General features: G+C 43.2%; 1 protein-coding gene across 3 annotated transcripts in view; it reads left to right on the top strand.

Annotated features, from left to right (window-relative positions):
* The window catches only part of LOC109901036 (oxidation resistance protein 1-like), a 209,693-nt gene that overhangs the window by 124,472 nt on the left and 57,369 nt on the right, over positions 1-27,852 (top strand). The window contains exon 1 of one of the 3 annotated variants that reach the window (XM_031788011.1): positions 15,003-15,306. The exons of the other annotated variants lie outside the window; for them this stretch is intronic. Within the exon in view, the coding sequence (XP_031643871.1) occupies positions 15,186-15,306 (121 nt within the window). The 5' untranslated portion in view covers positions 15,003-15,185. Of the gene's footprint in view, positions 1-15,002; positions 15,307-27,852 lie in introns of those variants that run through there. 3 annotated transcript variants of the gene reach the window in all.

Here is a 27,852-nt window from a genome sequence, read left to right as displayed (position 1 = left end):
ATGGGGGGGGGGGGTCATAAACCTTACCCACAGGCCAAGTCATGACAGCACATAGGGCCCAAAGTAGTGCAATCTAGGGAATAGGGTGCCATTTTGGACAGAACTATAGCTCAATGACAGTGGCAATGGGATTCATAACAATGGCCATGGGAGAGTTTCAACTTTACCCAGCAATGAAAAACATTTTATTTTCTCTTGTGGTCAATTCAGCAGTGTGGAGCTAAATTTACTGCAGTGTACTGTAAAATATCTGCCTTTGTTCCAGTGGTGTAATTACGTTGACGTGAAGTCTCTCTGCAGCCCTCGTCTCCTCTCCTCCAATCTGAGTTCAATATATAAATGCCACCGCGCTAGTAATCACACTGTTTCCACACTTAGTTTGGAGAAGTAAGTCTGCAGCCAGCCAGCCTGCCGTCCCATGCCAGGGATTGATTACATACAGCTCAAATGAAGAGTAAGCCGTTTTTCCTGGTGTGTGTGTGTGTGTGTGTGTGTGTGTGTGTGTGTGTGTGTGTGTGTGTGTGTGTGTGTGTGTGTGTGTGTGTGTGTGTGTGTGTGTGTGTGTGTGTGTGTGTGTGTGTGTGTGTGTGTGTGTGTGTGTGTGTGTGTACAGGAAGTGCCACTACTAGCCTATTGATTCATTTTACATCAGGGGGAAATAAGACCTGCCTCTCCAAATAACTGTTGATATTTGTTTTCGTTTTTCTCATGAATTTACGGAATCCCATTACATTGAAACAGCTATATTTCACCGTCCTGAGTTTGTGTTTTACACACCTGCGTTGATGCAGCAGGATCAACTCAGTAAGAGTTGTATTTATTGTTACCCATTAAATGTTTGCTTACTTCTTGCATATTCAGTGTTATATTAATTAGTTTCAGAATAGCACTTGATGCCATTAAGGAGCATACAAACTTTAAGGTTATTTACACATTTATTTAGCCATAGGAGCTGGCTACAGCACACGTCATTTTTTTCCCAGACACAGATTAAGTAATAGTCCTAGACTATGGAGAAACTGTCCGTCTATGTTTCCCATAATACAGACCCATAACAGGAGTATGTTGATTGATTCCTCTAAGTAGGTGATTAGCACTAGATTAGACCCCTGTTATTGACCAGATCTCTTAGGAAGTGTCTTGTCAGAGTTTAGTGTGCAGGCAGCTCCTCGGCCCAATGAAGGCCAAGGCATGGGGAAGGGCCAGGTCCAACAGTAGCCTTGCAGTCCTTGAAATGTGAACACCCCTTTTAGCTGCATGTGATTAATTATGATCCAGTAACGATGCGTGGGTAAAATCACTGGGGAAGCCAAGCCAGAAAAAAAAAAATATTACAATCTATGTGTTGTGATAATTGTGTTGTTTGCTCTATAACCTGTTAGTTAACTGTCTTGCGACTGTGAAATATACTCCTAAGTAGGAGCTGCCTCCACTATTCCAGCCCCATTTCAACTTCAACATCATCAAATCACCTATGCATTGTGTGTGTGTGTGTGTGTGTGTGTGTGTGTGTGTGTGTGTGTGTGTGTGTGTGTGTGTGTGTGTGTGTGTGTGTGTGTGTGTGTGTGTGTGTGTGTGTGTGTGTGTGTACACTTACAAGTGGAAAGAACTTATTAAAACATCAATGCCATCCTTCTCTCTTTCATGTTGACAAAACGGTCTATGACTCTCATACAATACACGCTTTGATTTTGTGTTGTTTGTTTGCTACCCTAACTTCCTTTCATGGGCAACAATAGCTAGTTAACATTAACCTTCTACATCTAGCTGCCTATTGAACTTCCATTCTCTGATGCAATAATGTATGAATTTATGGTTCCATCAGAATCGCTGTTATAATCATTGGCCAGTACGGAGAATGAAGTAAAACCACAAGTCCAAATCCCTATCTCTAGCCATGGCTAATTTAGCAAAGGATACATTTTGACTAACTACTGTAGCTAGCCATTAGAGGACAACAACACATTGAGATGCAGCAATTCAAGTTGTTTCTGTAAATTACATTTTGCTCTCAATGTGATGTGATTGGTGTGAAGCCAAATCCAAACTGGCTTCCCTTGACACTTTGTTTTGGTGTGCCAGGACCATCCACAGTTGAGCTTACTCAGTTTAGCTCAACGCTGATTGGCTATTATTTTATTTAAAAAATGTATCAAGGGAAGCCAAAAATGCTCGTTGGCTTCCCTTTCATTCAATGTTACGGTCTGCAACAATGTCAAACTCCTTTTGACCAGATGGCATCGGATAAATTTGCCTACACATACAGAGACAGAGGGGCGCTGTTTCGCTTGTTTGGATGCTTTCTCCGGTGAGATATATTCAGCCTCTTGCAAACTGAAGGAAAATTATGAAACACAGAGACGAAAAATATACATTATTTTATCATATTTTTTTTATTTGTCACTTTTGGGGGGAAGCTTGGCTTCCCTTGGCATCCATGAATACACGCCACTGTTGCGATCCACCATCTCAACCCCCCTCCTGGAACTCCCCTCTCCTTATTCTAATTGTATACAATCCAGGGGCCCGGGTTGACCATGTACTGGTTTATCCAAGGGGAAGAATATAGCTGTGGGACAAGATTTAGCTAACAGTGCAGTATGCAGTCTACACAGCATGGGTCAGTGGACAGTGCATTCATTACATCTCGTTGAATGTTAGTGTCGGCCCAGAACATTCTCTTTGGTGCTGCATCAGAGTATAGACTATACACTATAGTGTTTCATGCTCGCTTGGACTCTTACAATCAGTTCTACTGTCCCAAAGAAATGTGATAGAGGTCTCAGCCTACATGATAATAGTCTCTATCTCTATCTGACTATATTGTAGCTCTAATGGCTGTTGGTGGAAGAAGGTGAGGACCAAGGTGCAGCGTGGTACATGTTCATCATTATTTAATAGAACAGAACACTGAATAACAAAACAACAAAGAGAACAACCAAAACAGTTCAAAACCCATGTGGGCAAGAACTACCTAAGTATGGTTCTCAATCAGAGACAACGACAGACAGCTGTCCCTGATTGAGAACCATACCTGGCCAAAAACAAAGAAATACAAAAACATTGAAAAAAGAACATAGAATGCCCACCCTAGTCACACCCTGACCAAACCAAAATAGAGAATGCAAAGCATCTCTATGGCCAGGGAGTGATACAGATACGAAACAGAAAACCACATGGGTTTTGTGTGTAGTTGTTTTCTGTTTCGTATCTGTACCAGACAGAACTGTTTCGGTTATTCTTTTTGTCATTTTCGTATTTAGTGTTCAGTTGCTAATAAATTAATTATGAACACGTACCACGCTGCACCTTGGTCCTCACCTTCTTCCACCAACAGCCGTGACAGTAGCGAATATAATGGCAATAGCAACAACTCAACAACTCTCAGCTCATCCAATACATGCCTGCCCAATTCATAATTTAACCAACAAATTACCCATCTAGCGTATTTCAGAGAAGAGAGATATATTATCCAATTTAGGCCCTGTGTTGTGGATGGAAGCAGTGATATCATAGTGATGGATAGAGAGTGTCAAAAGTGTTTTAAGATAGATGGATTGAGTACAGACCCTTTGTCATGTTTGTCAATTTGATGAGTGGGACAGGCTGGGTGATGTGTCCAAATAGACAGGGTGATGCCTTCTTAAATCCAAGTTGCCACTGTGTCCCAAATGTCATTCTACTGTATTCACTATATAATGCACTACGTTTGACCAGTTCCCATAGGGATATAGAGAATATTGTGCCATTTGTGATGCACATACTGTATCAGTCAGCTGCCCATATACTCCAGACGACGGGGGAGGAGAGGGAGGAAGAAGACCAGCAGTTGTCGTCCATTTTGGCATTATGATTCTTGGGAGTCTGTTTAAGATAATGATGCAATATATGAGTGTGTCTGACTTAAAGAGAAACCAATTAATTCCAGCCGCAGAGTTCAATGGAGGTAACATAAAATATTATTGATTTTATTCATTTCACTGAGATGTCCCCCCCCCCTGTCTCTTCCCTCTCCCCGTCTCTCCCCCTGAGCCCCCCCCCCCTGTCTCTTCCCACTCCCTGTCTCTCCCTCCCCCTGTCTCTTCCCCCACGGTCTCTTCCCACTTACTGTCTCTTCCCACTCCCTGTCTCTTCCCACTCCCTGTCTCCGCCTGTGGAGCTGTCAGCGTTATAGTGGGGCTAGACTTTGTTTTAATAAATTGCCTGCGTGACGAGAGCAGTGGTGCATGTCTGATGTTCATCTTTACCTCCTGAAATGAAATTTTTCTCAGAGACAGACAACTCTCATCTCTACCTCTCATCTTCCCCCTCTCCTTCTCCTCCTCTCCTCTCCACCTCTCATCCTCCCCTCTCTTCCTCTCACCTTCCCCTGTCCTTCTCCTATCCTCTTTCCCCTCCTCCTCCACTCCACCTCTCATCTTCCCCTGTCCTTCTCCTATCCTCTTTCCCCTCCTCCTCCTCTCTACCTCTCATCTTCCCCTCTCCTTCTCCTCCTCTCATCCTCCCCTCTCCTCCTCTCCACCTCTCATCTTCCCCTGTCCATCTCCTATCCTCTTTCCCCTCCTCCTCCAGTCCACCTCTCATCTTCCCCTCTCCTTCTCCTATCCTCTTTCCCCCTCTCCTCTCCTTCTCTCATCACCCCCTCTTCTTTTCCTATCCTCTTTCCCCTCCTCCTCTCCTCTCCTTCTCCTTTATTCTTCTCCACCTCTACTTTCCACATCCCCTCTCCTCTCTTCCTCTCCTCCTCTCATCATATCATAATGAGACAACAAGAGAGAGAGAGGGAGAGCTGATGGTCACTGTGCACCCCTGGTCATTATTCCTGGGGCCACCCAGCCTCCCAGTGGAGCCTGAGACAACCACAGTACAGACACCCACGGCCACAGGAGGATAGATGGATGACCATGAGCCGGGGACAGGGGGACTGGGGTTTATAGTCACTGGTGAAAGATGGCTCTAGCTCTCACAATGCAGTGATCTATCACAACAGAGGGAAAAAGAGGAAGCAAGGCAACGGATGGAATGAGTGTGGCGGGCTGGCGGTGGCTGTGGCTGAGTCACAACCAAGCTTTGCTTTCGACCTCTCCCAACACTCAAGATGCTCTCCAGTCCAGTCTAGTACGTTGGGTTTAAAATAACGAATCTACAGATGGATTTTTTTTCTCTGGAACCATTTAGAAATGGCGAACAATAACATTTATGACATAGTATTAGTTTTGTGATAACGTTTCTAGTCAACAAAAAGTTATTTCAGTTTGTCTTCAATGTGCAGAGCGTGTTTTTATAACTCTTTGTTGAGTTGAGGGTTTTTTCCAAGCCTATTTCTGTATTCCACACTAACTGCATCATTTTTTCACAATAATAAATCAATGTTTCAAATCTAAAGTTTTGATAGTTCTGGTCTAAAATCTGCCACTAAGTGAACAGAAACAGCATAAGTTTCATGAATTGTGGAAGAGAGAACCCTGACGCATCAAAGAACACAATTGACTGTGACAAGAGGCATATCTTCTAAAAATAGAACCGTGTCTGACGGGATGATTCTCCTTTGTTAAGGGTTCTTTTCTCCCAACATCAGGAGAATGCTGACACTGAATAGTAAGACTTTGCTTAGAGTGGTGATATGTACCATTCATAAAGAATGTATGCATGACATAAAGAGTCAATAATGCTGTGGTAATGTTAGTTATAGTTACCCTGGTTCTAGGAGCAGTGACTCTGGGAAGGCAAGGCAGCTGAGGCGGGGTCCATCTCAGCCCCAGCAATGGCCTTGAACACTAAATTGACGACCATTGAGTCTGAGAGAGAGCGAAAGAATTGTCTGGGGTATGATTGGTAGCCTTGACTCCCATACTTCGAACCCATAGGCCAGTGCCTGATGAAGGGGCTGGGTAATTGCAGTCCCCGCTCACCCTCTGCACTGCAGCTTACAGTAACTACTGCTACTGATGTTAACCACAGAGAGGAGAGCAAATGGCATATCATAAAAAAGCTCTTGTTATAGGAGAGCATTAGAACTCCATTTTGTATGAGAAAAGACAAAGGACTGAAAGCAGACTTTCAAGTGAGGACGGCTTGTTTAAAACCAACTGTGAGTAATGGCAGTTATTAAGGTGTGCATTCCAAATGTCACCCTATTCCCTATATAGTGCACTATGTGCCCTGTAGGGAATAAAGTGCCATTTGAATGACTAAGTGACATTAATGATGGTTATATAAGTTCCCGTATGTGATGTATACAGACAGCCAGTTGCTTCACATGATTTAATTTGGCGTTGTCACATTCCTAACAGACATTTTGCAAAACATGGATTCAAAGCTTCATGAATATTCGGCACCGCATTCTGAGAAACAGAATCATCTGTTGTGATGCTGTTGTTGACAGCTTTGAGGGGCTGGAGAGAAAGATATACTTTCCCAATGAAGAGATGTACCGGAGAGAAGGAGGTGTCGTGTGACAGGCCCGGTTCCACCTGTGATTGCAGCCATTGTGAAGACCTGTCTGTCTCTGTGAGAGACTCCTAGTGCTAACTACAGTAAACAGTCTTTGTCTCTCTCACATCATCCTAGTGCTAACTACCGTAAACAGTCTTTGTCTCTCTCACATCATCCTAGTGCTAACTACAGTAAACAGTCTTTGTCTCTCTCACATCATCCTAGTGCTAACCACAGTAAACAGTCTTTGTCTCTCTCACATCATCCTAGTGCTAACTACAGTAAACAGTCTTTGTCTCTCACACATCATCCTAGTGCTAACTACAGTAAACAGTCTTTGTCTCTCACATCATCCTAGTGCTAACTACACTAAACAGTCTTTGTCTCTCTCACATCATCCTAGTGCTAACTACAGTAAACAGTCTTTGTCTCTCACATCATCCTAGTGCTAACTACAGTAAACAGTCTTTGTCTCTCACACATCATCCTAGTGCTAACCACAGTAAACAGTCTTTGTCTCTCACATCATCCTAGTGCTAACTACAGTAAACAGTCTTTGTCTCTCTCGCATCATCCTAGTGCTAACTACAGTAAACAGTCTTTGTCTCTCACATCATCCTAGTGCTAACTACACTAAACAGTCTTTGTCTCTCTCACATCATCCTAGTGCTAACTACAGTAAACAGTCTTTGTCTCTCACATCATCCTAGTGCTAACTACAGTAAACAGTCTTTGTCTCTCACGTCATCCTAGTGCTAACTACAGTAAACAGTCTTTGTCTCTCACATCATCCTAGTGCTAACCACAGTAAACAGTCTTTGTCTCTCACATCATCCTAGTGCTAACCACAGTAAACAGTCTTTGTCTCTCACATCATCCTAGTGCTAACTACAGTAAACAGTCTTTGTCTCTCACGTCATCCTAGTGCTAACTACAGTAAACAGTCTTTGTCTCTCACATCATCCTAGTGCTAACTACAGTAAACAGTCTTTGTCTCTCTCGCATCATCCTAGTGCTAACTACAGTAGACAGTCTTTGTCTCACATCATCCTAGTGCTAACCACAGTAAACAGTCTTTGTCTCTCTCACATCATCCTAGTGCTAACTACAGTAAACAGTCTCTCTCTCTCTCACATCATCCTAGTGCTAACACTCTTTTTACTGGCCTCCCTCAGTCATGCTATTGTAATAATAGAAACAGTTGAAGTCGGAAGCTTACATACACTTAGGTTGGAGTCATGAAAACTCGTTTTGCAACCACTCCACAAATTTCTTGTTAACAAGCTATAGTTTTGGCAAGTCGGTTGGGACATCTACTTTGCGCATGACTGTCATGATCGTTAGTATAGACGGACCAAGGCACAGCGTATGTAGAGTTCCACATTATTTATTAGAGAGTAAAACAAAACAATAAAGAATAAACGAACCATGACGACAATGCAGTGCTAACAGGCAACTAAACATGTGCTACTAAATGCTACTTAAGTATGATCCCCAATTAGAGACAACGATTACCAGCTGCCTCTAATTGGGAATCATACACAAACACCAACATAGAAAATTAAACCTAGAACCCCACATAGAAATAATAGACTAGACTAAAACCCCTAGTCACGCCCTGACCTACTCTACCAAAGAAAATACAGGCTTTCTATGGTCAGGACTTGACAATGACACAAGTCATTTTTCCAACAATTGTTTACAGACAGATTACTTCACTTATAATTCATTGTATCACAATTCCAGTGGGTCAGAAGTTTACATACACTAAGTTGACTGTGCCTTTAAACAGCTTGGAAAATTCCAGAATATGATGTCATGGCTTTAGAAGCTTCTAATCGGCTAATTGACATTGTTTGAGTCAATTGGATGTGTACCTGTGGATGTATTTCAAGGCCTACCTTCAAACTCAGTGCCTCTTTGCTTGACATCATGGGAAAATCAAAAGAAATCAGCCAAGACCTCAGAAAAAAAATTGTAGACCTCCACAAGTCTGGTTCATCCTTGGGAGCAATTTCCAAACACCTGAAGGTACCACCTTCATCTGTACAAACAATAGTACGCAAGTATGAACACCGCGCAGCCATCATACCACTCAGGAAAGAGACACGAGATGAACGTACTTTGGTGCAAAACGTGCAAATCAATTCCAGAGCAACAGCAAAAGACCATGTGAAGATGCTGGAGGAAACAGGTACAAAATTATCTATATCCACAGTAAAACGAGTCCTATATCGACATAACCTGAAAGGCCACTCAGCAAGGAAGAAGCCACTGCTCCAAACCCACAATAAAAAAACTGACTACGGTTTGCAACTGCACATGGGGACAAATATCGTACTTTTTGGAGAAATGTCCTCAGTCTGATGAAACAAAAAATAGAACTGTTTGGCCATAATGACCATCGTTATGTTTGGAGGAAAAAGGGGGATGCTTGCAAGCCGAAGAACACCTTGAAGCACGGGGGTGGCAGCATCATGTTGTGGGGTGCTTTGAAGCACTAGGGACTGGTGCACTTCACAAAATAGATGGCATCATGAGGCAGGAAAATCTTTTGGATATATTGAAGCAACATCTCAGGACAGTTAAGTTAAAAAGCTTGGTCGCAAATGGGTCTTCCAAATGGAGAATGACCCCAAGCATACTTCCAAAGTTGTGGAAAAATGGCTTAAGGACAACAAAGTCAAGGTATTGGAGTGGCCATCACAAAGCCCTGACCTCAATCCCATAAAACATTTGTGGGCAGAACTGAAAAAGTGTGTGCGAGAAAGGAGGCCTAGAAACCTGATTCAGTTACACCAACTCTGTCAGGGGGAATTTGCCAAAATTCACCCAACTTATTGTGGGAAGCTTGTGGAAGGCTTCCCAAAACGTTTGACCCAAGTTAAACAATTTAAAGGCAATGCCAATCAAATACTAATTGAGTGTATGTAAACTTCTGACCCACTGGGAATGTGATGAAAGAAGTACAAGTTGAAATTAATCATTTTCTCTACTATTATTCTGACATTTCACATTCTTAAAATAAAGTGGTGATCCTAACTGACCTAAAACAGGGAATTTTTGTCAGGAATTGTGAAAAACTGAGTTTAAATGTATTTTCCTGAGGTGTATGTAAACTTCCGACTTCAACTGTATGTATATAGTGCTTTTCTAAAACCCAAAGACAGTTGTATGGAACACGGTGTATGGAACACACAGAAATGTCATTTTCATTTCCAAGCACTCTCTATTCATATTCTAACTAGTTATAAACACTTATTTCAGTCCATATGCGTACGGTACAGAACCTCAATCCCCCTCTCTCTTAATTATTACACAATGAAACGTGGGTTGTTTGTGTTTGCCAGCAGGTACATTGTATTGCATGAGTGATTTTCTATTTTTTACATGTTTTATGTTGTTGAGAAATTCACAGATGTTTGTGTGTGTGCATCTGTGTATGTGTGTTCACAATGTGTTGTGAACAGGTTATGTAACCAGACGGTTGACGGGGGAGCTGCCTGTGGGCTTGTTGTTTGTTGTTTCATAATGAAATCCTTCCTCTTCTGGGGATTATACAGCCAGCCTACCTGGCTCTCACTGGAAACTGGTGAGATGAACACTCTGCCCAGTCTCAGCACCAATCTCTGACGATGACAAAGCATCTCTCACTCATACACACACACACACACACACACACACACACACACACACACACACACACACACACACACACACACACACACACACACACACACACACACACACACACACACACACACACAGCCTGCTAGGCTAGGGCTTACAGAGGCAGCTGGTAACACTAGGTCCTCTGTGGATGGATCCCTGTACAACAAGTTGTGTTGTGTTTGGTAATGAAGAGATTGCTTAGGACCAGAGAGTCAAGTAGTTACCAATACAAACCTTAGCTGGTCCTCTTAACTAGAGATTCTTACAATTTCGATACATTTATATAATGTATAACAGTTGTTAATATGCTAAGCTAATAACCAAATGACAGAAGTTAGAATAAACTCTAAGGTATCATTAGAATGGATAGAATGGCAGTAGATGACTCGTTTAATCAGATACAACCCTCCTTAATGTCGTTAAAGTGAAAGGAGAGACACATTAAACACCCAAACTTAATGTTGTTTGAAACCGAACAAGACTTTCATCTCTTCACTCAATAAGGCTCATTTTATTTAATGCCTCTGGATCAAATCAAATTCAAATCAAATTTATTTATATAGCCCTTCGTACATCAGCTGATATCTCAAAGTGCTGTACAGAAACCCAGCCTAAAACCCCAAACAGCAAGCAATGCAGGTGTAGAAGCACGGTGGCTAGGAAAAACTCCCTAGAAAGGCCAAAACCTAGGAAGAAACCTAGAGAGGAACCAGGCTATGTGGGGTGGCCAGTCCTCTTCTGGCTGTGCCGGGTAGAGATTATAACAGAACATGGCCAAGATGTTCAAATGTTCATAAATGACCAGCATGGTCGTATAATAATAAGGCAGAACAGTTGAAACTGGAGCAGCAGCACAGTCAGATGGACTGGGGACAGCAAGGAGTCATCATGTCAGGTAGTCCTGGGGCATGGTCCTAGGGCTCAGGTCCTCCGAGAGAGAGAGAAAAAAGAGAGAATTAGAGAGAGCATATGTGGGGTGGCCAGTCCTCTTCTGGCTGTGCCGGGTGGAGATTAAAACAGAACATGGCCAAGATGTTCAAATGTTCATAAATGATCAGCATGTTCGAATAATAATAAGGCAGAACAGTTGAAACTGGAGCAGCAGCACGGCCAGGTGGACTGGGGACAGCAAGGAGTCATCATGTCAGGTAATCCTGGGGCATGGTCCTAGGGCTCAGGTCCTCCGAGAGAGAGAAGGAGAGAATTAGAGAACGCACACTTAGATTCACATAGGACACTGAATAGGACAGGAGAAGTACTCCAGATATAACAAACTGACCCTAGCCCCCTGACACATAAACTACTGCAGCATAAATACTGGAGGCTGAGACAGGAGGGGTCAGGAGACACTGTGGACCCATCCGAGGACACCCCCGGACAGGGCCTAACAGGAAGGATATAACCCCACCCACTTTGCCAAAGCACAGCCCCCACACCACTAGAGGGATATCTTCAACCACCAACTTACCATCCTGAGACAGGGCCGAGTATAGCCCACAAAGATCTCCGCCAGGTACAACCCAAGGGGGGGCGCCAACCCAGACAGGATGACCACATCAGTGAATCAACCCACTCAGGTGACGCACCCCTTCCAGGGACGGCATGAGAGGGCCCCAGTAAGCCAGTGACTCAGCCCCTGTAATAGGGTTAGAGGCAGAGAATCCCAGTGGAAAGAGGGGAACCGGCCAGGCAGAGACAGCAAGGGCGGTTCGTTTCTCCAGAGCCTTTCCGTTCACCTTCCCCTTCTCCTGGGCCAGACTACACTCAATCATATGACCCACTGAAGAGATGAGTCTTCAGTAAAGACGTTTCATAAACTACTCAACTTACACAGTAGCTTAATTACACAGCCTTTAGAGTAGTCAGGTGGGAAAACTAAACAGGGCTGAATAAGCAGACTGTGTTACAGTTCAGTCGGTCTTCTGGATGGTACGTAGCTATGGTCCAGGTCGTTGGTGCACATTCGTCCACTAACTAGAGGAGGAATGCACACTAATGCCCTGGAGCAGAGCTAGATGGTATGGTGAGAGTGTATCTAATTCTTCCCCTATTGGGCTGCATTAGACAGAGCTCAGAGAGGAAACCCAATCCCCCTCTGTGTGTGGAAGTAACACATTATTTGATGACTGCTCTGGGCAGCTTTACAGCATTAGTAGCTATATATTACAGAGCAACAAGCCCCAGGTGGTGGTCTGTCCAAAACCCATCACAACAACCCTGCCCCGGGCCAAGCGTCCCAGGGGCCCAGACAGGGGATGCTGTTCAAGATCACTATGGAGCAGAAAGCAAGTTGTAATCCCTCAACTAAGAGCTCATACTGTAGGCAGCCTCATCCATCATCATGTTCACCTTGGAACTTGGAACTTTACCAGTGTTATTGACTGAGAGTTCATCAATCAGTCTGTCAAATCATTTCTGTGTTTATAAAACGGGGCCAGACAGAGAGGAAGCCAAGTTGACTCTGTGGTACTGTTACAAATCAATGGTAACAGTTTACTTAACTTCTTGCGTCGAGCAATCCCGTATCCGGGATCGTAATCATAGCCTCAAGCTCATTACCATAACGCAACGTTAACTATTCATGAAAATCGCAAATGAAATGAAATAAATATATTCGCTCACAAGCTTAGCCTTTTGTTAACAACACTGTCATCTCAGATTTTCAAAATATGTTTTTCAACCATAGCTACACAAGCATTTGTGTAAGAGTATTGATCGTTAGCATAGCATTAAGCCTAGCATTCAGCAGGCAACATTTTCACAAAAACAAGAAAAGCATTCAAATAAAATAATTTACCTCTGAAGAACTTCGGATGTTTTCAATGAGGAGACTCAGTTAGATATCAAATGTTCAGTTTTTCCAAAAATATTATTTGTGTAGGAGAAATCGCGCCGTTTTGTTCAGCACGTTTGGCTAAGAAAAAACCCAGAAAATTCAGTCATTACAACGCCAAACTTTTTTCCAAATTAACTCCATAATATCGACAGAAACATGGCAAACGTTGTTTAGAATCAATCCTCAAGGTGTTTTTCACATATCTATTCGATGATAAATCATTCGTGGCAGTTTGGTTTCTCCTCTGAACCAAATGGAAAAATGCACGCAGCTGGAGATTACGCAATAATTTCAACGGAGGACACCTAGCGGGCACCTGGTAAATGTAGTCTCTTATGGTCAATCTTCCAATGATATGCCTACAAATACGTCACAATGCTGCAGACACCTTGGGGAAACGACAGAAAGTGTAGGCTCATTCCTGGAGCATTCACAGCCATATAAGGAGACATTGGAACACAGCGCCTTCAAAATCTGGGACATTTCCTGTTTGAAATTTCATCTTGGTTTCGCCTGTAGCATCAGTTCTGTGGCACTCACAGATAATATCTTTGCAGTTTTGGAAACGGCAGAGTGTTTTCTTTCCAAAGCTGTCAATTATATGCATAGTCGAGCATCTTTTCGTGACACAATATCTTGTTTAAAACGGGAACGTTTTTTTTATCCGCCCCCTATATTGAAGAAGTTAATCTCGGCAACCCTGACCCAAATCTCTTACACTTTACTAAAAGCCTGCATTTACAATGCTTTATAACTTGTTGTAAAGTACCAAAACACTTCCTTAGTAATAGGAGGAAACTCTGCTTGACTCTGCCTGACTCCAGACTCTGCCTGACTCTGTTTATATGGCTCTGGATGTGCCCATGTTGACCTATTGATTTGTCACAATTTAGAGTTAATCTGTCACCCATCCATGCGCCCCTAAAAATAATAGGTGATTTATAAACCAGGCTGCACTTTTCATTGTAACCAGCAGATGGAGCACAACATATGTCTTACCTTGGAGAACGCGGTCATTGTATCGATTCATTCGTTTACATGACTTTTATTTCCAGTTCAGGGTTTTAAAAACTAATTTGTCTTTCTCTCTTTCATTTCTTACCATATCTCTGCTGATGAATAATGCATTGGGCTGTTTCCAGCTTCTAATTCTGCTCCCCAATTATTACACCTTGTCTGTTGGGTTTTTCACTGTTCAACACACACATTGACCCATTCCAAATGCCATATCTTCTTCCCTTGGTGTCTGAAGAGACACTTATATGTCGCAGTGATAGTATGAGTCCCTGGCCTTATGCTGTATGGTGGGACACTTATAGTAAGTGGAGTGGCTGCCTGGCTGTGTGCTTTCCTCAATTGAATACAATGTTATTAAGATGAGAGTGAGATTTGTTCAGTTCCCATGATTGTCATGCATGTCATCTTTAAGTAAAGAAGTGCAAGTTGCAGCAATTGAGGGGAAACAGACAGATAGGGGTGAAACAGAAGCCCTCCAGGGCGAATACATGCCATAACATAAAGGTTCAGACCTCTCATTTAGGGAGACAGTCACTAATTTATAAGACCTAAATAACCATCTTGATAATGGACTTACCACCTCTAGGCCAAGGCATAGGCTAAATATGAGAAAATAAACAATATAACATTGCCCTATAGCAATGTATAGGAATAAACATGTATTAATTGCATAGGTCGGATATTGTAGCTACATAATGCGCTTTATGATCTTGTGTTTTTCACAACTTTGTAATATAATTGTTTATCATTAGGGCGGCAGGTAGTCTTGTGGTTAGAGCATTGGACTAGTAACCGAAAGGTTTGAACATCCAATCCTCGAGTTGACAAGGTAAACATCTGTCGTTCTGCCCCTGAACAAGGCAGTTAACCCACTGTTTCCCGGTAGGCCGTCATTGTAAATAAGAATTTGTTCTTAACTGACTTGCCTAGTTAAATAAAGGTTAAAATAAAAATCTATAATATGTATCCATTGACTGGAGTGAGTGCGGGGCACTGCTTGACGCCAGACAGGTACGTCATCAGGGAGGAACAAGTTGTTTCAGTTCCTATTTCTGCGTCTGCTGAAGTGTGCTGGTTTCACTGCATTACACTTTTTAAAAGAGTTTTATCTAGATCTTATCGCGATTGAGTTATGACAGTGATATCAGAAATGGCTTATTTTTAAACGGTTGTTAGTGATAACTAAGGTGCATCCAGGTTGTGATATTCGTACGAGTTGCACAGTATGGACTACATTCTGTCTGTCAGGGTCGCGCTGTCGAATAGAATCTGGCCTGCCTCGACTCGGGGGAATTCCGATGGCTCTTCTGCAGAACACTCTGGACGTGTGCACAACATTAACACAGGTGTGAGTATAGACTTGGAGCCGAACTTGTTCAATGTATCATGTGTAATGTTTCAGAGTTCAGACTACCGTAGATAAAGTCAGTCAGTGTTTCTTTGTATTTAATTTGAACAACCTACAGTACATTTTCAGTAGCGTTGGCATAAGGTGAAGAAGTTGCAACACAGTCACGGGTTGGACAGTGGAGTTTACACATTTCCCTGCGCAGGCTTCTTAAAGGCACAGTCTGCAATATCAACCAATTCAATATACCCGAATGCATTATTTCGAAAGCTATGGCTTACAAATACCTTAATACAGATCTGAATGACCTTTTAACTTCGCCCGAAAAACTAAGGATTGTGTGCTTTGATTGAAGGTTAGTTTTAAGAGAGCGTGGTTGTGATACACATCTCCAATTCAGGCAGTGGACACTATTCTGCACTCAGTTACACCAGTTCTGTTGTGAACAATGACAACCTTTAAGCCTGTGGTAATGCATACCATGAATTGCCCAGTTTAACACACACACACACACAGCTCTGAGCAGTTCCCTCGTCAGTGGGCCAATGCTTTCTTGACTTTACACACCAGTTCATGTAAGGGGCCTAGCCTGCTCATTCATCACAGACGGGACAGAAGGCTACCGAGGGGCTCTTCTCAGGCCTGACTACCTGCCTCTCTCCTCTTAGTAGGGCCATGGCCTGCAGCCACACACACACACACACACACACACACACACACACACACACACACACACACACAAAGTCATACACATTCAGACACACACACTGTCTGCGCTAGGGAGAACTAGAGAGACTCTTAATGAACTGACCTCAGTGGCGTTTGGTTTCCCAGGAAGGCACAGTGGGCAGCAGAGCATGCATCTTATTAATCTCGGTCCTAATTAGACCAAACTATTATCCTGCTGACTGCTACAGAGCCCACTTTTTCTCAGCTACAATACACAGCCTTCTAGCATCTCAGCTGTACTACACCAGTGTCTATAATACTATTCGAAATCTTTCAAACATTTTGAGCGTTTGTTTTAGCTTGCCTGGAGTGTCAGGTGGGCGAGGACTGGGGATGGTTCTAGTGGTTCTAAAGCTACAGGCAAACTCTGTCAAGCACAGCTAAAGTATTGGGCAGGATTTCAAATAGTATTTGAACCCAGGTCTGGAATAGGCCTTCACATAATTGGATGTCTTTTTCATAATGGTGGATTATTTATTTTTTTACAACCAATTGTGTGGAACGTTTCATTTTGAAATACTGTGATGGTGATGGATGGTGTCTGTCTTTGTGGAGAAGAGTTGTTAGGCTGTAGTGAATATTCAGGGAGAAAAAGGTGTAGACTCACACGCAGAGCGCAGCAGGTGTTTATTACGCAGGAATCGTGGTCACAGGCAGGCAATGGTCATACACAGGTAGGCAAACAGGCAGGTGAATCAAAACAATGGTCATACACAGGCAGGCAATGGTCATACACAGGTAGGCAATGGTCATACACAGGTAGGCAATGGTCATACACAGGTAGGCAAACAGGCAGGTGAATCAAAACAATGGTCATACACAGGCAGGCAATGGTCATACACAGGTAGGCAATGGTCATACACAGGTAGGCAATGGTCATACACAGGCAGGCAATGGTCATACACAGGCAGGCAATGGTCATACACAGGTAGGCAATGGTCATACACAGGTAGGCAATGGTCATACACAGGTAGGCAAACAGGCAGGTGAATCAAAACAATGGTCATACACAGGCAGGCAATGGTCATACACAGGTAGGCAATGGTCATACACAGGTAGGCAATGGTCATACACAGGTAGGGAAACAGGCAGGTGAATCAAAACAATGGTCATACACAGGTAGGCAAACAGGCAGGTGAATCAAAACGAGGACTGAAGGCTGTAACTGGTTCTCACAAATGAGCTGGGAAAAGGCTTAGTAGAGTCAAAACGGACTATACCTCACAAAGGCACAAACAGAATGAACTGAACTAAATAAGGAGCTGATGAGACCAGGTGAGTAACTAACACAGGTGAAATCAACGAACAAAAATGAAAGACAGGGCTACGTTCAAGAACACAAAGAAACAGAAGACAAGGTTGACTAAGAAAATAAATACAGAACCTTACATAGGCCTATATCATATTGGTTTTTGATTTCATCTATCTTGGAGTATAGGTCTCATTAGGGATTTATTTGGATGGAGGAAAATAACTTCATTAACAATAGCAACTCACATTGAAACGCATTTAGGGCAAAAATATTTCCATATTCAATTTCCATATTTATTTTGAGCCTCGCTGGTTAGGCATGTACAGATAGCTAATCCGATTGAAGATTTGTAATGCGTCACTGGTTTGGCCCCAGTGTGTCCTCACAATAACCCAACAAGCAGTGATTAATTCAATGATCATTAATGAAATAAACGTACAGATGCTTTATAAGTGTGATTGAATGTCGTCGGGAGCAATGATGCTTTGATGTAAACAGGTGTAACAACCTTTGACCTTTCATTGTAAGCAACAACTGCGTCATAATGTCATCATGTGCAGCAGTGCTTTAGGCTACAGCACAGTGTTTGTATTGGCTACTTACTGATATCGACTAGCTACAATTCAACATGTTTAGTATGCCCAAATGGAACTAACATACATTCCTTTGAGATTCACCACCAGTCCATTTAAAGCAATGTGATGCTGTATGATGTACTGTACATCAAATAGCATCAAAGGGAAGGTTGGGTCACTAGAAGAACATAAACAGGGGAACAAATTCATCCAGTAATATTATATTAAGATATTATTGTTGGACACTTCTGTCCATTAGATCTCTCTGTTACCTAGATACCAACAGTAGACACCTTCACAACATTTAAAAGCAACATTTGCAGCGATGCATCTATCTGACCAGGCATGTTAAAAGGGATCCCATTGATTTCTGACAAGGATTCAGTGGCAGCATTATTTGTTTCTAGTATAATTTTTTTTGAGTTAATGCCTAACTGACAGGCCAGCAACTGCAGCCTGGTTAGGAGGTCAATGTCTGACCGACCCGCCTCTTAATATCTGCCGGGACTGTTTGATTAAGCAACACTCACATCCAACATCTTCTCAATGTCTTCTCAACCATAATTGAAAGACGTGTTCACTGTTTACCCAGACTACCCATGAGCCTGAGCAACAACCCAATGCATTTCAATATGTTGTGCCAAAGTGTGCTTTAGTGAGTAAAATTTTTTATTTTTCAAATCACCTTTATTTAACCAGGTAGGCCAGTTGAGAACAAGTTCTCATTTTCAACTGCGACCTGGCCAAGCTAAAGCAAAGCAAATGGAATAAACAAGCGTACAGTCAATAACACAATAGAAAAAAAGAAAGTCTATATACAGTGTGTGCAAATGGCGTGAGGAGGTAAGACAATAAGTAGGTCATAGTAGCGAAGTAATTACAATTTAGCGAATTAACACTGGAGTGATAAATGTGCAGATGATGATGTGCAAGTAGAAATACTGGTGTGCAAAAGAGCAGAAAAGTAAATAAAAACAATATGGGGATGAGGTAGGTTGATTTGATGGTCTATGTACAGCTGCAGCGATCGGTTAGCTGATGTTTAAAGTTAATGAGGGAAATATAAGTCTCCAGCTTCAGCGATTTTTGCATGTCGTTCCAATCATTGGCAGCAGATAACTGGAAGGAAAGGCGGCCAAAGAGGTGTTGGCTTTGGGGATGACCAGTGAGATATACCTGCTGGAGCGCATGCTACGGGTGGGTGTTGTTATCGTGACCAGTGAGCTGAGATAAGGCGGCGCTTTACCTAGCATAGACTTATAGATGACCTGGAGCCAGTGGGTCTGGCGACGAATAGGTAGCGAGGGCCAGCCGACTAGAGCATGCAGGTCGCAGTGGTGGGTGATATAAGGGGCTTTGGTGACAAAACGGACGGCACTGTGATAGACTACATCCAGTTTTCTGAGTATAGTGTTGGAGGCTATTTTGTAAATCGCCGAAGTCAAGGATTGGTAGGATAGTCAGTTTTACGAGGGTATGTTTGGCGGCGTGAGTAAAGGAGGCTTTGTTGCGAAATAGGAAGCCGATTCAAGATTTTATTTTGGATTGGAGATGTTTACAGTCTAGACAGACACCTAGGTATTTGTAGTTGTCCACATATTCTAAGTCAGAACCGTCCAGAGTAGTGATGGAAGTCGGGCGGGCGGGTGCGGGCAGCGAACGGTTGAAAAGCATGCATTTAGTTTTACTAGTGTTTAAAAGCAGTTGGAGGCCACGGTATGAGTGTTGTTTGGCATTGAAGCTCATGTGGAGGTTTTTTATCACAGTTTCCAAAGAAGGGCCAGATGTATACAGAATGGTGTCGTCTGCGTAGAGGTGGATCAGGGAATCACTCAAGTTGTCAACTCTCATTCCTGTGTGATAGTTAGTCACACAGATACTTTTTAAAGTCTGGCTCATTTCCCCCCTGTGATCTCTGTGGACCACTGTGGTTGGACAGGGAGCTTAGCTAACTGTGGTTGGAGGGTTGATGATGTCGTACAGTTGGTAGATTTCCGCTAGGATGGTGGTGAGTCCAGTGGAGATAGCAGACTAGAGACAGGTGGTTGATTTGTGATACTTACTTTCTTCTGACCAAGGACTGGCTGGCTGCTGAGTGACACTCGTGCACTGAGGATCAGTAAAGAGAGATACTGCAGAGTTTGTGGTTCTCCTTTTAGCTGAGCTCATCACTTCTCCTCACCTCAGGGTATTGATTCAGGCTGAAACTTGAGAGGTTTCTTGGTGTTGGTGTTGCAGCAGTCAGAGATGCATCTCCTACTGCATTGATCCACAGGCAGAAAGGGTTACGTCCGCATGCATTCTACAGTAGCCTACTTATGTTGAATGCATGTCAAATACATTGCTTCATTCTGAGCAGCATGCTAGTATGGTTATTGGTGAGAATAGAGCTTTGGTCTGGGAAGTCTAGGGTAGGCTACTGGGGTCCTTTGGTCCTTAACAACAGACCAGGGGCCTTTTCAGTGACTATACATACAGTATTACTGTGGAATGTTCATATGCACAAGCCTCAGGTAACAAGAACATTTTTATTACATAGTTCAGGGTTTTGTGCTAATTTCTATTTTTCTAAAGATTTAATAAAATGATATATATGAAATCTAAATGTATGTTAAAATTTTAGAAATATCCTTTTAATTATTTCATTTAAAAAGCAAAAAATATATACAGATGAAGTCGGAAGTTTACATACACCTTAGCCAAATACATTTAACCTCAGTTTTTCACAATTCCTGACATATAATCCGAGTAAAAATTCCCTGTTTTAGGTCAGTTAGAATCACCACTTTATTTTAAGAATGTGAAATGTCAGAATAATAGTAGAGAGAATTATTTATTTCAGCTTTTATTTCTTTCATCACATTCCCAGTGAGCCAGAAGTTTACATACACTCAATTAGTATTTGGTAGCATTGCCTTTAAATTGTTTAACTTGGGTCAAACAATTCGGGTAGCCTGCCACAAGCTTCCCACAATGTTGGGTGAATTTTGGCCCATCCTCCAGACAGAGCTGGTGTAACTGAGTCAGGTTTGCAGGCCTTCTTGCTCGCACACGCTTTTTCAGTTCTGCCCTCAAATTTTCTATGCGATTGAGGTCAGGGCTTTGTGATGGCCACTCCAATACCTTGACTTTGTTGTCCTTAAGCCATTTTGCCAAACGTTTGGAAGTATGCTTGGGGTCATTTGGAAGACCCATTTGCGACCAAGCTTTAAATTCCTGACTGATGTCTTGAGATGTTGCTTCAATATATCCACATAATTTTCCTTCCTCATGGTGTCATCTATTTTGTGAAGTGCACCAGTCCCTCCTGCAGCAAAGCACCCCCACAACATGATGCTGCCACCCCCGTGCTTCACAGATGGGATGGTGTTCTTCGGCTTGCAAGCTTCCCCCTTTTTCCTCCAAACATAACGATAGTTATTATGGCCAAACAGTTCTATTTTTGTTTCATCAGACCAGAGGACATTTCTCCAAAAAGTATGATCTCTGTCCCCATGTTGCAAACCGTAGTCTGGCTTTTTTTATGGTGGTTTTGGAGCAGTGGCTTCTTCCTTGCTGAGCAGCCTTTCAAGTTATGTCGATATAGGACTCGTATTACTGTGGATATAGATACTTTTGTACCTGTTTCCTCCAGCATCTTCACAAGGTCCTTTGCTGTTGTTCTGGGATTGATTTGCACATTTTGCACCAAAGTACGTTCATCTTGTCACGTTCTGACCTTTATTTCCTTTGTTTTGTCATTATTTAGTATGGTCAGGGCGTGAGTTGGGGTGGGCAGTCTGTTTGTTTTTCTATGATTTGGGGATTTCTATGTTTTGGCCTAGTATGGTTCTCAATCAGAGGCAGGTGTCATTAGTTGTCTCTGATTGAGAATCATACTTAGTAGCCTGGGTTGCACTGTTTGTTTGTGGGTGATTGTCTATGTTGATTGCTTGTTTCAGCACAGTTCGCATTAGCTTCACGGTTGTTATTTCGTTTATTGTTTTTGTATAGGGTTTCAGTGTTCAGTGTTTTCTTTATTAAAATTAATGATGAACACATACCACGCCGCATTTTGGTCCTCCGATCCTTCTCGCCTCTCCTCTTCAGATGAAGAGGAGGACGACCGTGACACATCTCTTGGGGACAGGTTGTGTCTCTTTCCTGAGCGGTATGACGGATGTGTGGTCCCGTGGTGTTTATACTTGCGTACTATTGTTTGTACAGATGAACGTGGTACCTTCAGGCATTTGGAAATTGCTCCCAAGGATGAACCAGACTTGTGGAGGTCTATAATTTTTTTCTGAGGTCTTGGCTGATTTCTTTTGATTTTCCCATGATGTCAAGCAAAGAGGCACTGAGTTTGAAGGTAGGCCTTGAAATACATCCACAGGTACACCTCCAAGTGACTCAAATGATTTCAATTAGCCGATCAGAAGCTTCTAAAGCCATGACATCATTTTCTGGAATTTTCCAAGCTGTTTAAAGGCACAGTCAACTTAGTGTATGTAAACTTCTGACCCACTGGAATTGTGATACAGTCTGTAAACAATTGTTGGAAAAATTATTTGTGTCATGCACAAAGTAGATGTCCTAACCGACTTGCCAAAACAATAGTTTGTTAACAAGAAATGTGTGGAGTGGTTGAGAAACTAGTTTTAATGACTCCACCCTAAGTGTATGTAAACTTCCGACTTCAACTGTATATATAGTCTAGCTACTGTATTCAGGAGACAGAAAAACATACCGCGTATGTTAAACCAATAAATAAATAATAACCAACTGAACATTGCACACAAGTCAATAGCCCAGGAGCTGATGGAGAGATCATGGTGTGATTAGTCGCCCTGGAGTGCGTGCTAATGAGGCAGTCTGGATGGGGTGACACTCACTGAGCCTGTGACAGCATCAGGTTTTGATTTATTGACCTGGAGCCAGTGTTAATGATGGGGCAGAGGCAGGACGAAGGGAAGGAGAGGGTGTTCTGCTTAAAACACATGACACTAAGTGCTGCTCCAGCAACGTTTGTTGTACTGGGAGGTGGTGATGGTGCTGTATGCATGGGACTGACGAGAGAGAGAGACAGAGACAGACAGACTGTCGCTGTGTGCTTCCTGTGTGTAGTTTGACAGCTCACTAAGCCAATGCATATTCATTACAATGACTGCCGTTCTGTTATTGCCACATTAGAGTCAGGGAAGTCAAGGCCGTTTCTCACCTTATATATACTATAAATGGAATAAGTCAAATGTTTGCCTCCTTGTGTGTTTTTATGGGCCTGTCATACAGAACCTGTCTGAGAAGAAGGTTGTTCTTGTGAAGTGCTATGTATCAACATGTTGTGACTGGTGTAATTACAGTGTTACTACACATGTATAAGAGCTGAAGAGAACTTAGTGTTACCAGTCTGCCCTCCACCCCTCAACATCCTGTCCTGAGCAGCTGCATGACTTATCTAGCTAAATAACATGAATGACAGTATACTGTAAGTAGGACCCCCCCCCTCTCTACCTCCTCCCCTCTCCACCCCCTCACCTCTCCTTCCCACCCCTCTCCTCCCCTATCCACTCCCTCACCTCTCCACCCCTCACCTCTCCTCTCCACCCCCTCAACTCCTGTTAAGTTCCAAGATGGCATAGCAGTTCAGACGTCTTTTGTCCTCGTCTTGTCGTGTCCCGTGTATATGTATATGTATATATATATATATATATATATTGACAACTTTTTTTCACATACATTTTAAAAAAAAATCTTCAAAACACTCTCCTGCAACCCGCCTCACCATTTTATATTTATAAAATAGTATTATTTACCTCAAATCTGTAATCCTCCAAGAAGCTAGCCAGAAACTAGCCAGAAGCTAGCCAGGAGCTAGCCAGAAGCTAGCCAGGAGCTAGCCAGAAGCTAGCCCAGAAACTAATCCAGAAGCTAATCGGTAGCTAGTTCAGAAGCTAGTTAGCTTCTTTACTGGCAAATCATTAGTATTCAGCTAACCACGGTTTGTGGTCATCAGCTATCCTTTAGCTCGAAAATCTATCGCCAGTTTTGTACGGCGCAGCGCAGCGGGTCTCGGAACGGAACATACCGGACGAATTTTTCTCTCCATGTCCCTGGATTTCAACCGCTCTCTGGACATTCATACCTGGATCTCACAGCTAGCTAGCTGCTATCCGTGTGACTATTCCGGAGCAAACATTAATTATTCCGGAGCTAGCCAGCTCCGTCAATCACTCCTGAGTTCCATCAATCACTCCTGGGCTACAGTCACCTATCCGGACCTGTTTTGCTGCCTACGCGGAGCCCCACCGGGCCTTCACAACTGACTGCCGACGTTATCTACCCGAAGGAGTTATCCGGCTGGCTCCTCCGTCGCGACGTTACCTGAACACCCATCTGCGGCCTGCTAACCGTTAGCTGTCTTATCGGCTGCTATCTGAATAGACAATCGGACAATTTATTTATTTATTTTTATTATTATTATGTTTTCTTCTTGGGCCTCTATAACTATATCTATTGTTTTTATTTTTGTTGTTGTTGTGTGATTTGGATTAATCCCCTCTACCACACGGAACCCCACTAATCTACTGACGGAACGCAAGAGGTGGCTAATAAGACCTCCATCCTATGCTAGCTTGCTACCGATGGCCTGGCTAGCTGTCTAAATCGCCGTGACCCCCAACCAACCTCTCCACTCACTGGACCCTTTTGATCACTCGACTAAGCATGCCTCTCCTTAATGTCAATATGCCTTGTCCATTGCTGTTGCTGCTGGATGGTGTTTATTGGCTTATTTCACTGTAGAGCCTCTAGTCCTGCTCACTATACCTTATCCAACCTATTAGTTCCACCACCCACACATGCAATGACATCTCCTGGTTTCAATGATGTTTCTAGAGACAATATCTCTCTCTTCATCACTCAATACCTAGGTTTATCTCCACTGTATTCACATCCTACCATAACTTTGTCTGTACATTATACCCTGATGCTATTATATCACCCCCAGAAACCTCCTTTTACTCTCTGTTCCAGACATTCTAGACGACCAATTCTTATTGCTTTTAGCCGCACCCTTATTCTACTCCTCCTATGTTCCTCTGGCGATGTAGAGGTGAATCCAGGCCCTGCAGTGCCTAGCTCCACTCCTATTCCCCAGGCGCTCTCTTTTTGACGACTTCTGTAACCGTAATAGCCTTGGTTTCATGCATGTTAACATTAGAAGCCTCCCTAAGTTTGTTCTATTCACTGCTTTAGCACACTCTGCCAACCCGGATGTTCTAGCTGTGTCTGAATCCTGGCTTAGGAAGACCACCAAAAATTCTGACATTTTAATTCCAAACTACAACATTTTCAGACAAGATAGAACTGCCAAAGGGGGCGGTGTTGCAATCTACTGCAAAGATAGCCTGCAGAGTTCTGTCCTACTATCCAGGTCTGTACCCAAACAATTTGAACTTCTACTTTTAAAAATCCACCTCTCTAAAAATAAGTCTCTCACCGTTGCCGCCTGCTATAGACCACCCTCTGCCCCCAGCTGTGCTCTGGACACCATATGTGAACTGATTGCCCCCCATCTATCTTCAGTGCTCGAACTGCTATGCGACCTAAACTGGAACATGCTTAACACCCCAGCCATCCTACAATCTAAACTTGATGCCCTCAATCTCACACAAATTATCAATGAACCTACCAGGTACCTCCCCAAAGCCTTAAACACGGGCACCCTCATAGATATCATCCTAACCAACTTGCCCTCTAAATACACCTCTGCTGTCTTCAACCAAGATCTCAGTGATCACTGCCTTATTGCCTGCATCCGTAAGGGGTCAGCGGTCAAACGACCTCCACTCATCACTGTCAAATGCTCCCTGAAACACTTCAGCGAGCAGGCCTTTCTAATCGACCTGGCCGGGGTATCCTGGAAGGATTTTGATCTCATCCCGTCAGTAGAGGATGCCTGGATATTCTTTAAAAATGCCTTCCTAACCATCCTAACTTGCCTAACTCCAGGCAAGCTTCAATGCCATTCAACTCTCCTTCCGTGGCCTCCAATTGCTCTTAAATACAAGTAAAACTAAATGCATGCTCTTCAACCGATCGCTACCTGCACCTACCCGCCTGTCCAACATCACTACTCTGGACGGCTCTGACTTAGAATACGTGGACTACTACAAATACTTAGGTGTCTGGTTAGACTGTAAACTCTCCTTCCAGACCCATATCAAACATCTCCAATCCAAAGTTAAATCTAGAATTGGCTTCCTATTTCGCAACAAAGCATCCTTCACTCATGCTGCCAAACATACCCTTGTAAAACTGACCATGCTACCAATCCTCGACTTTGGCGATGTCATTTACAAAACAGCCTCCAATACCCTACTCAACAAATTGGATGCAGTCTATCACAGTGCAATCCGTTTTGTCACCAAAGCCCCATATACTACCCACCATTGCGACCTGTACGCTCTCGTTGGCTGGCCCTCGCTTCATACTCGTCGCCAAACCCACTGGCTCCATGTCATCTACAAGACCCTGCTAGGTAAAGTCCCCCCTTATCTCAGCTCGCTGGTCACCAAAGCATCTCCCACCTGTAGCACACGCTCCAGCAGGTATATCTCTTTAGTCACCCCCAAAACCAATTCTTTCTTTGGCCGCCTCTCCTTCCAGTTCTCTGCTGCCAATGACTGGAACGAACTACAAAAATCTCTGAAACTGGAAACACTTATCTCCCTCACTAGCTTTAAGTACCAACTGTCAGAGCAGCTCACAGATTACTGCACCTGCACATAGCCCACCTATAATTTAGCCCAAACAACTACCTCTTTCCCAACTGTATTTAATTTATTTATTTATTTTGCTCCTTTGCACCCCATTATTTTTATTTCTACCTTGCACATTCTTCCATTGCAAAACTACCATTCCAGTGTTTTACTTGCTATATTGTATTTACTTTGCCACCATGGCCTTTTTTGCCTATACCTCCCTTTTCACCTCATTTGCTCACATTGTATATAGACTTGTTTATACTGTATTATTGACTGTATGTTTGTTTTACTCCATGTGTAACTCTGTGTCGTTGTATCTGTCGAACTGCTTTGCCTTATCTTGGCCAGGTCGCAATTGTAAATGAGAACTTGTTCTCAACTTGCCTACCTGGTTAAATAAAGGTGAAATAAATAAATAAATAAATAAAAACTCAGCTCTCCTCTCCACCCCCCCCCCCCCCCCCCTCAACCCCTTGGCCAGACAGACCAGCTACATTATAAAGTAGTGTAGAGTACCTTCTCATTTCCCCAGACAGAGCTCTTGCCTCCTCTGCTGTTAACAGGAGTGAGGGGCTGCTATAAATAACTTACATCCACCTCTAAACCAGGGTGCTGAGAGGAAATTACTTGGCTGTGTATTAGTGTAGGCTAGCAGGGGGAATGAACGGGACATTACAAAACAATTCTCCCCCTGAGCTGTTCCCCTACAAAGCATTTGTGCACAGGAGGGCGGGGGGGGTTATTTATTTCTTTGGACTTCCTTTGGAGTCAGTCCAGATACAGCCATTTGCACTGCAACACTGCCTCAATTCCAATCTACTGGCCTGCAACATTCTTAAGGAACAGGGACATTGGTCACCAGTTGTTTTTCATTGCTATTCCTCTCTGTGTGTGGTATGAACTTGCAGGGCTGTACAACACTAATCACAGAGTAGGAGAGAAGAGCTGTTCACATCTCCAGCTCCACTGCTTACCCTGCTTACCCTGCCTACCCTGCTTACCCTGCCTACCCTGCTTACCCTGCCTACCCTGCTTACCCTGCCTACCCTGCCTACCCTGCTTACCCTGCCTACCCTGTTTACCCTGTCTACCCTATTTACCCTGTTTACCCTGCCTACCCTGTTTACCTTGCTTACCCTATTTACCCTGCTTACCCTGTTTACCTTGCTTACCCTGCTTACCCTGTTTACCCTGCCTACCCTGTTTACCATCTAACCTGTTTACCCTGCTTACCCTGCCTACCC

The sequence above is a fragment of the Oncorhynchus kisutch genome, linkage group LG2, assembly GCF_002021735.2.
Source record: "Oncorhynchus kisutch isolate 150728-3 linkage group LG2, Okis_V2, whole genome shotgun sequence".
Taxonomy (NCBI): domain Eukaryota; kingdom Metazoa; phylum Chordata; class Actinopteri; order Salmoniformes; family Salmonidae; genus Oncorhynchus; species Oncorhynchus kisutch.
This window is presented reverse-complemented; position numbering and strand designations above follow the sequence as displayed.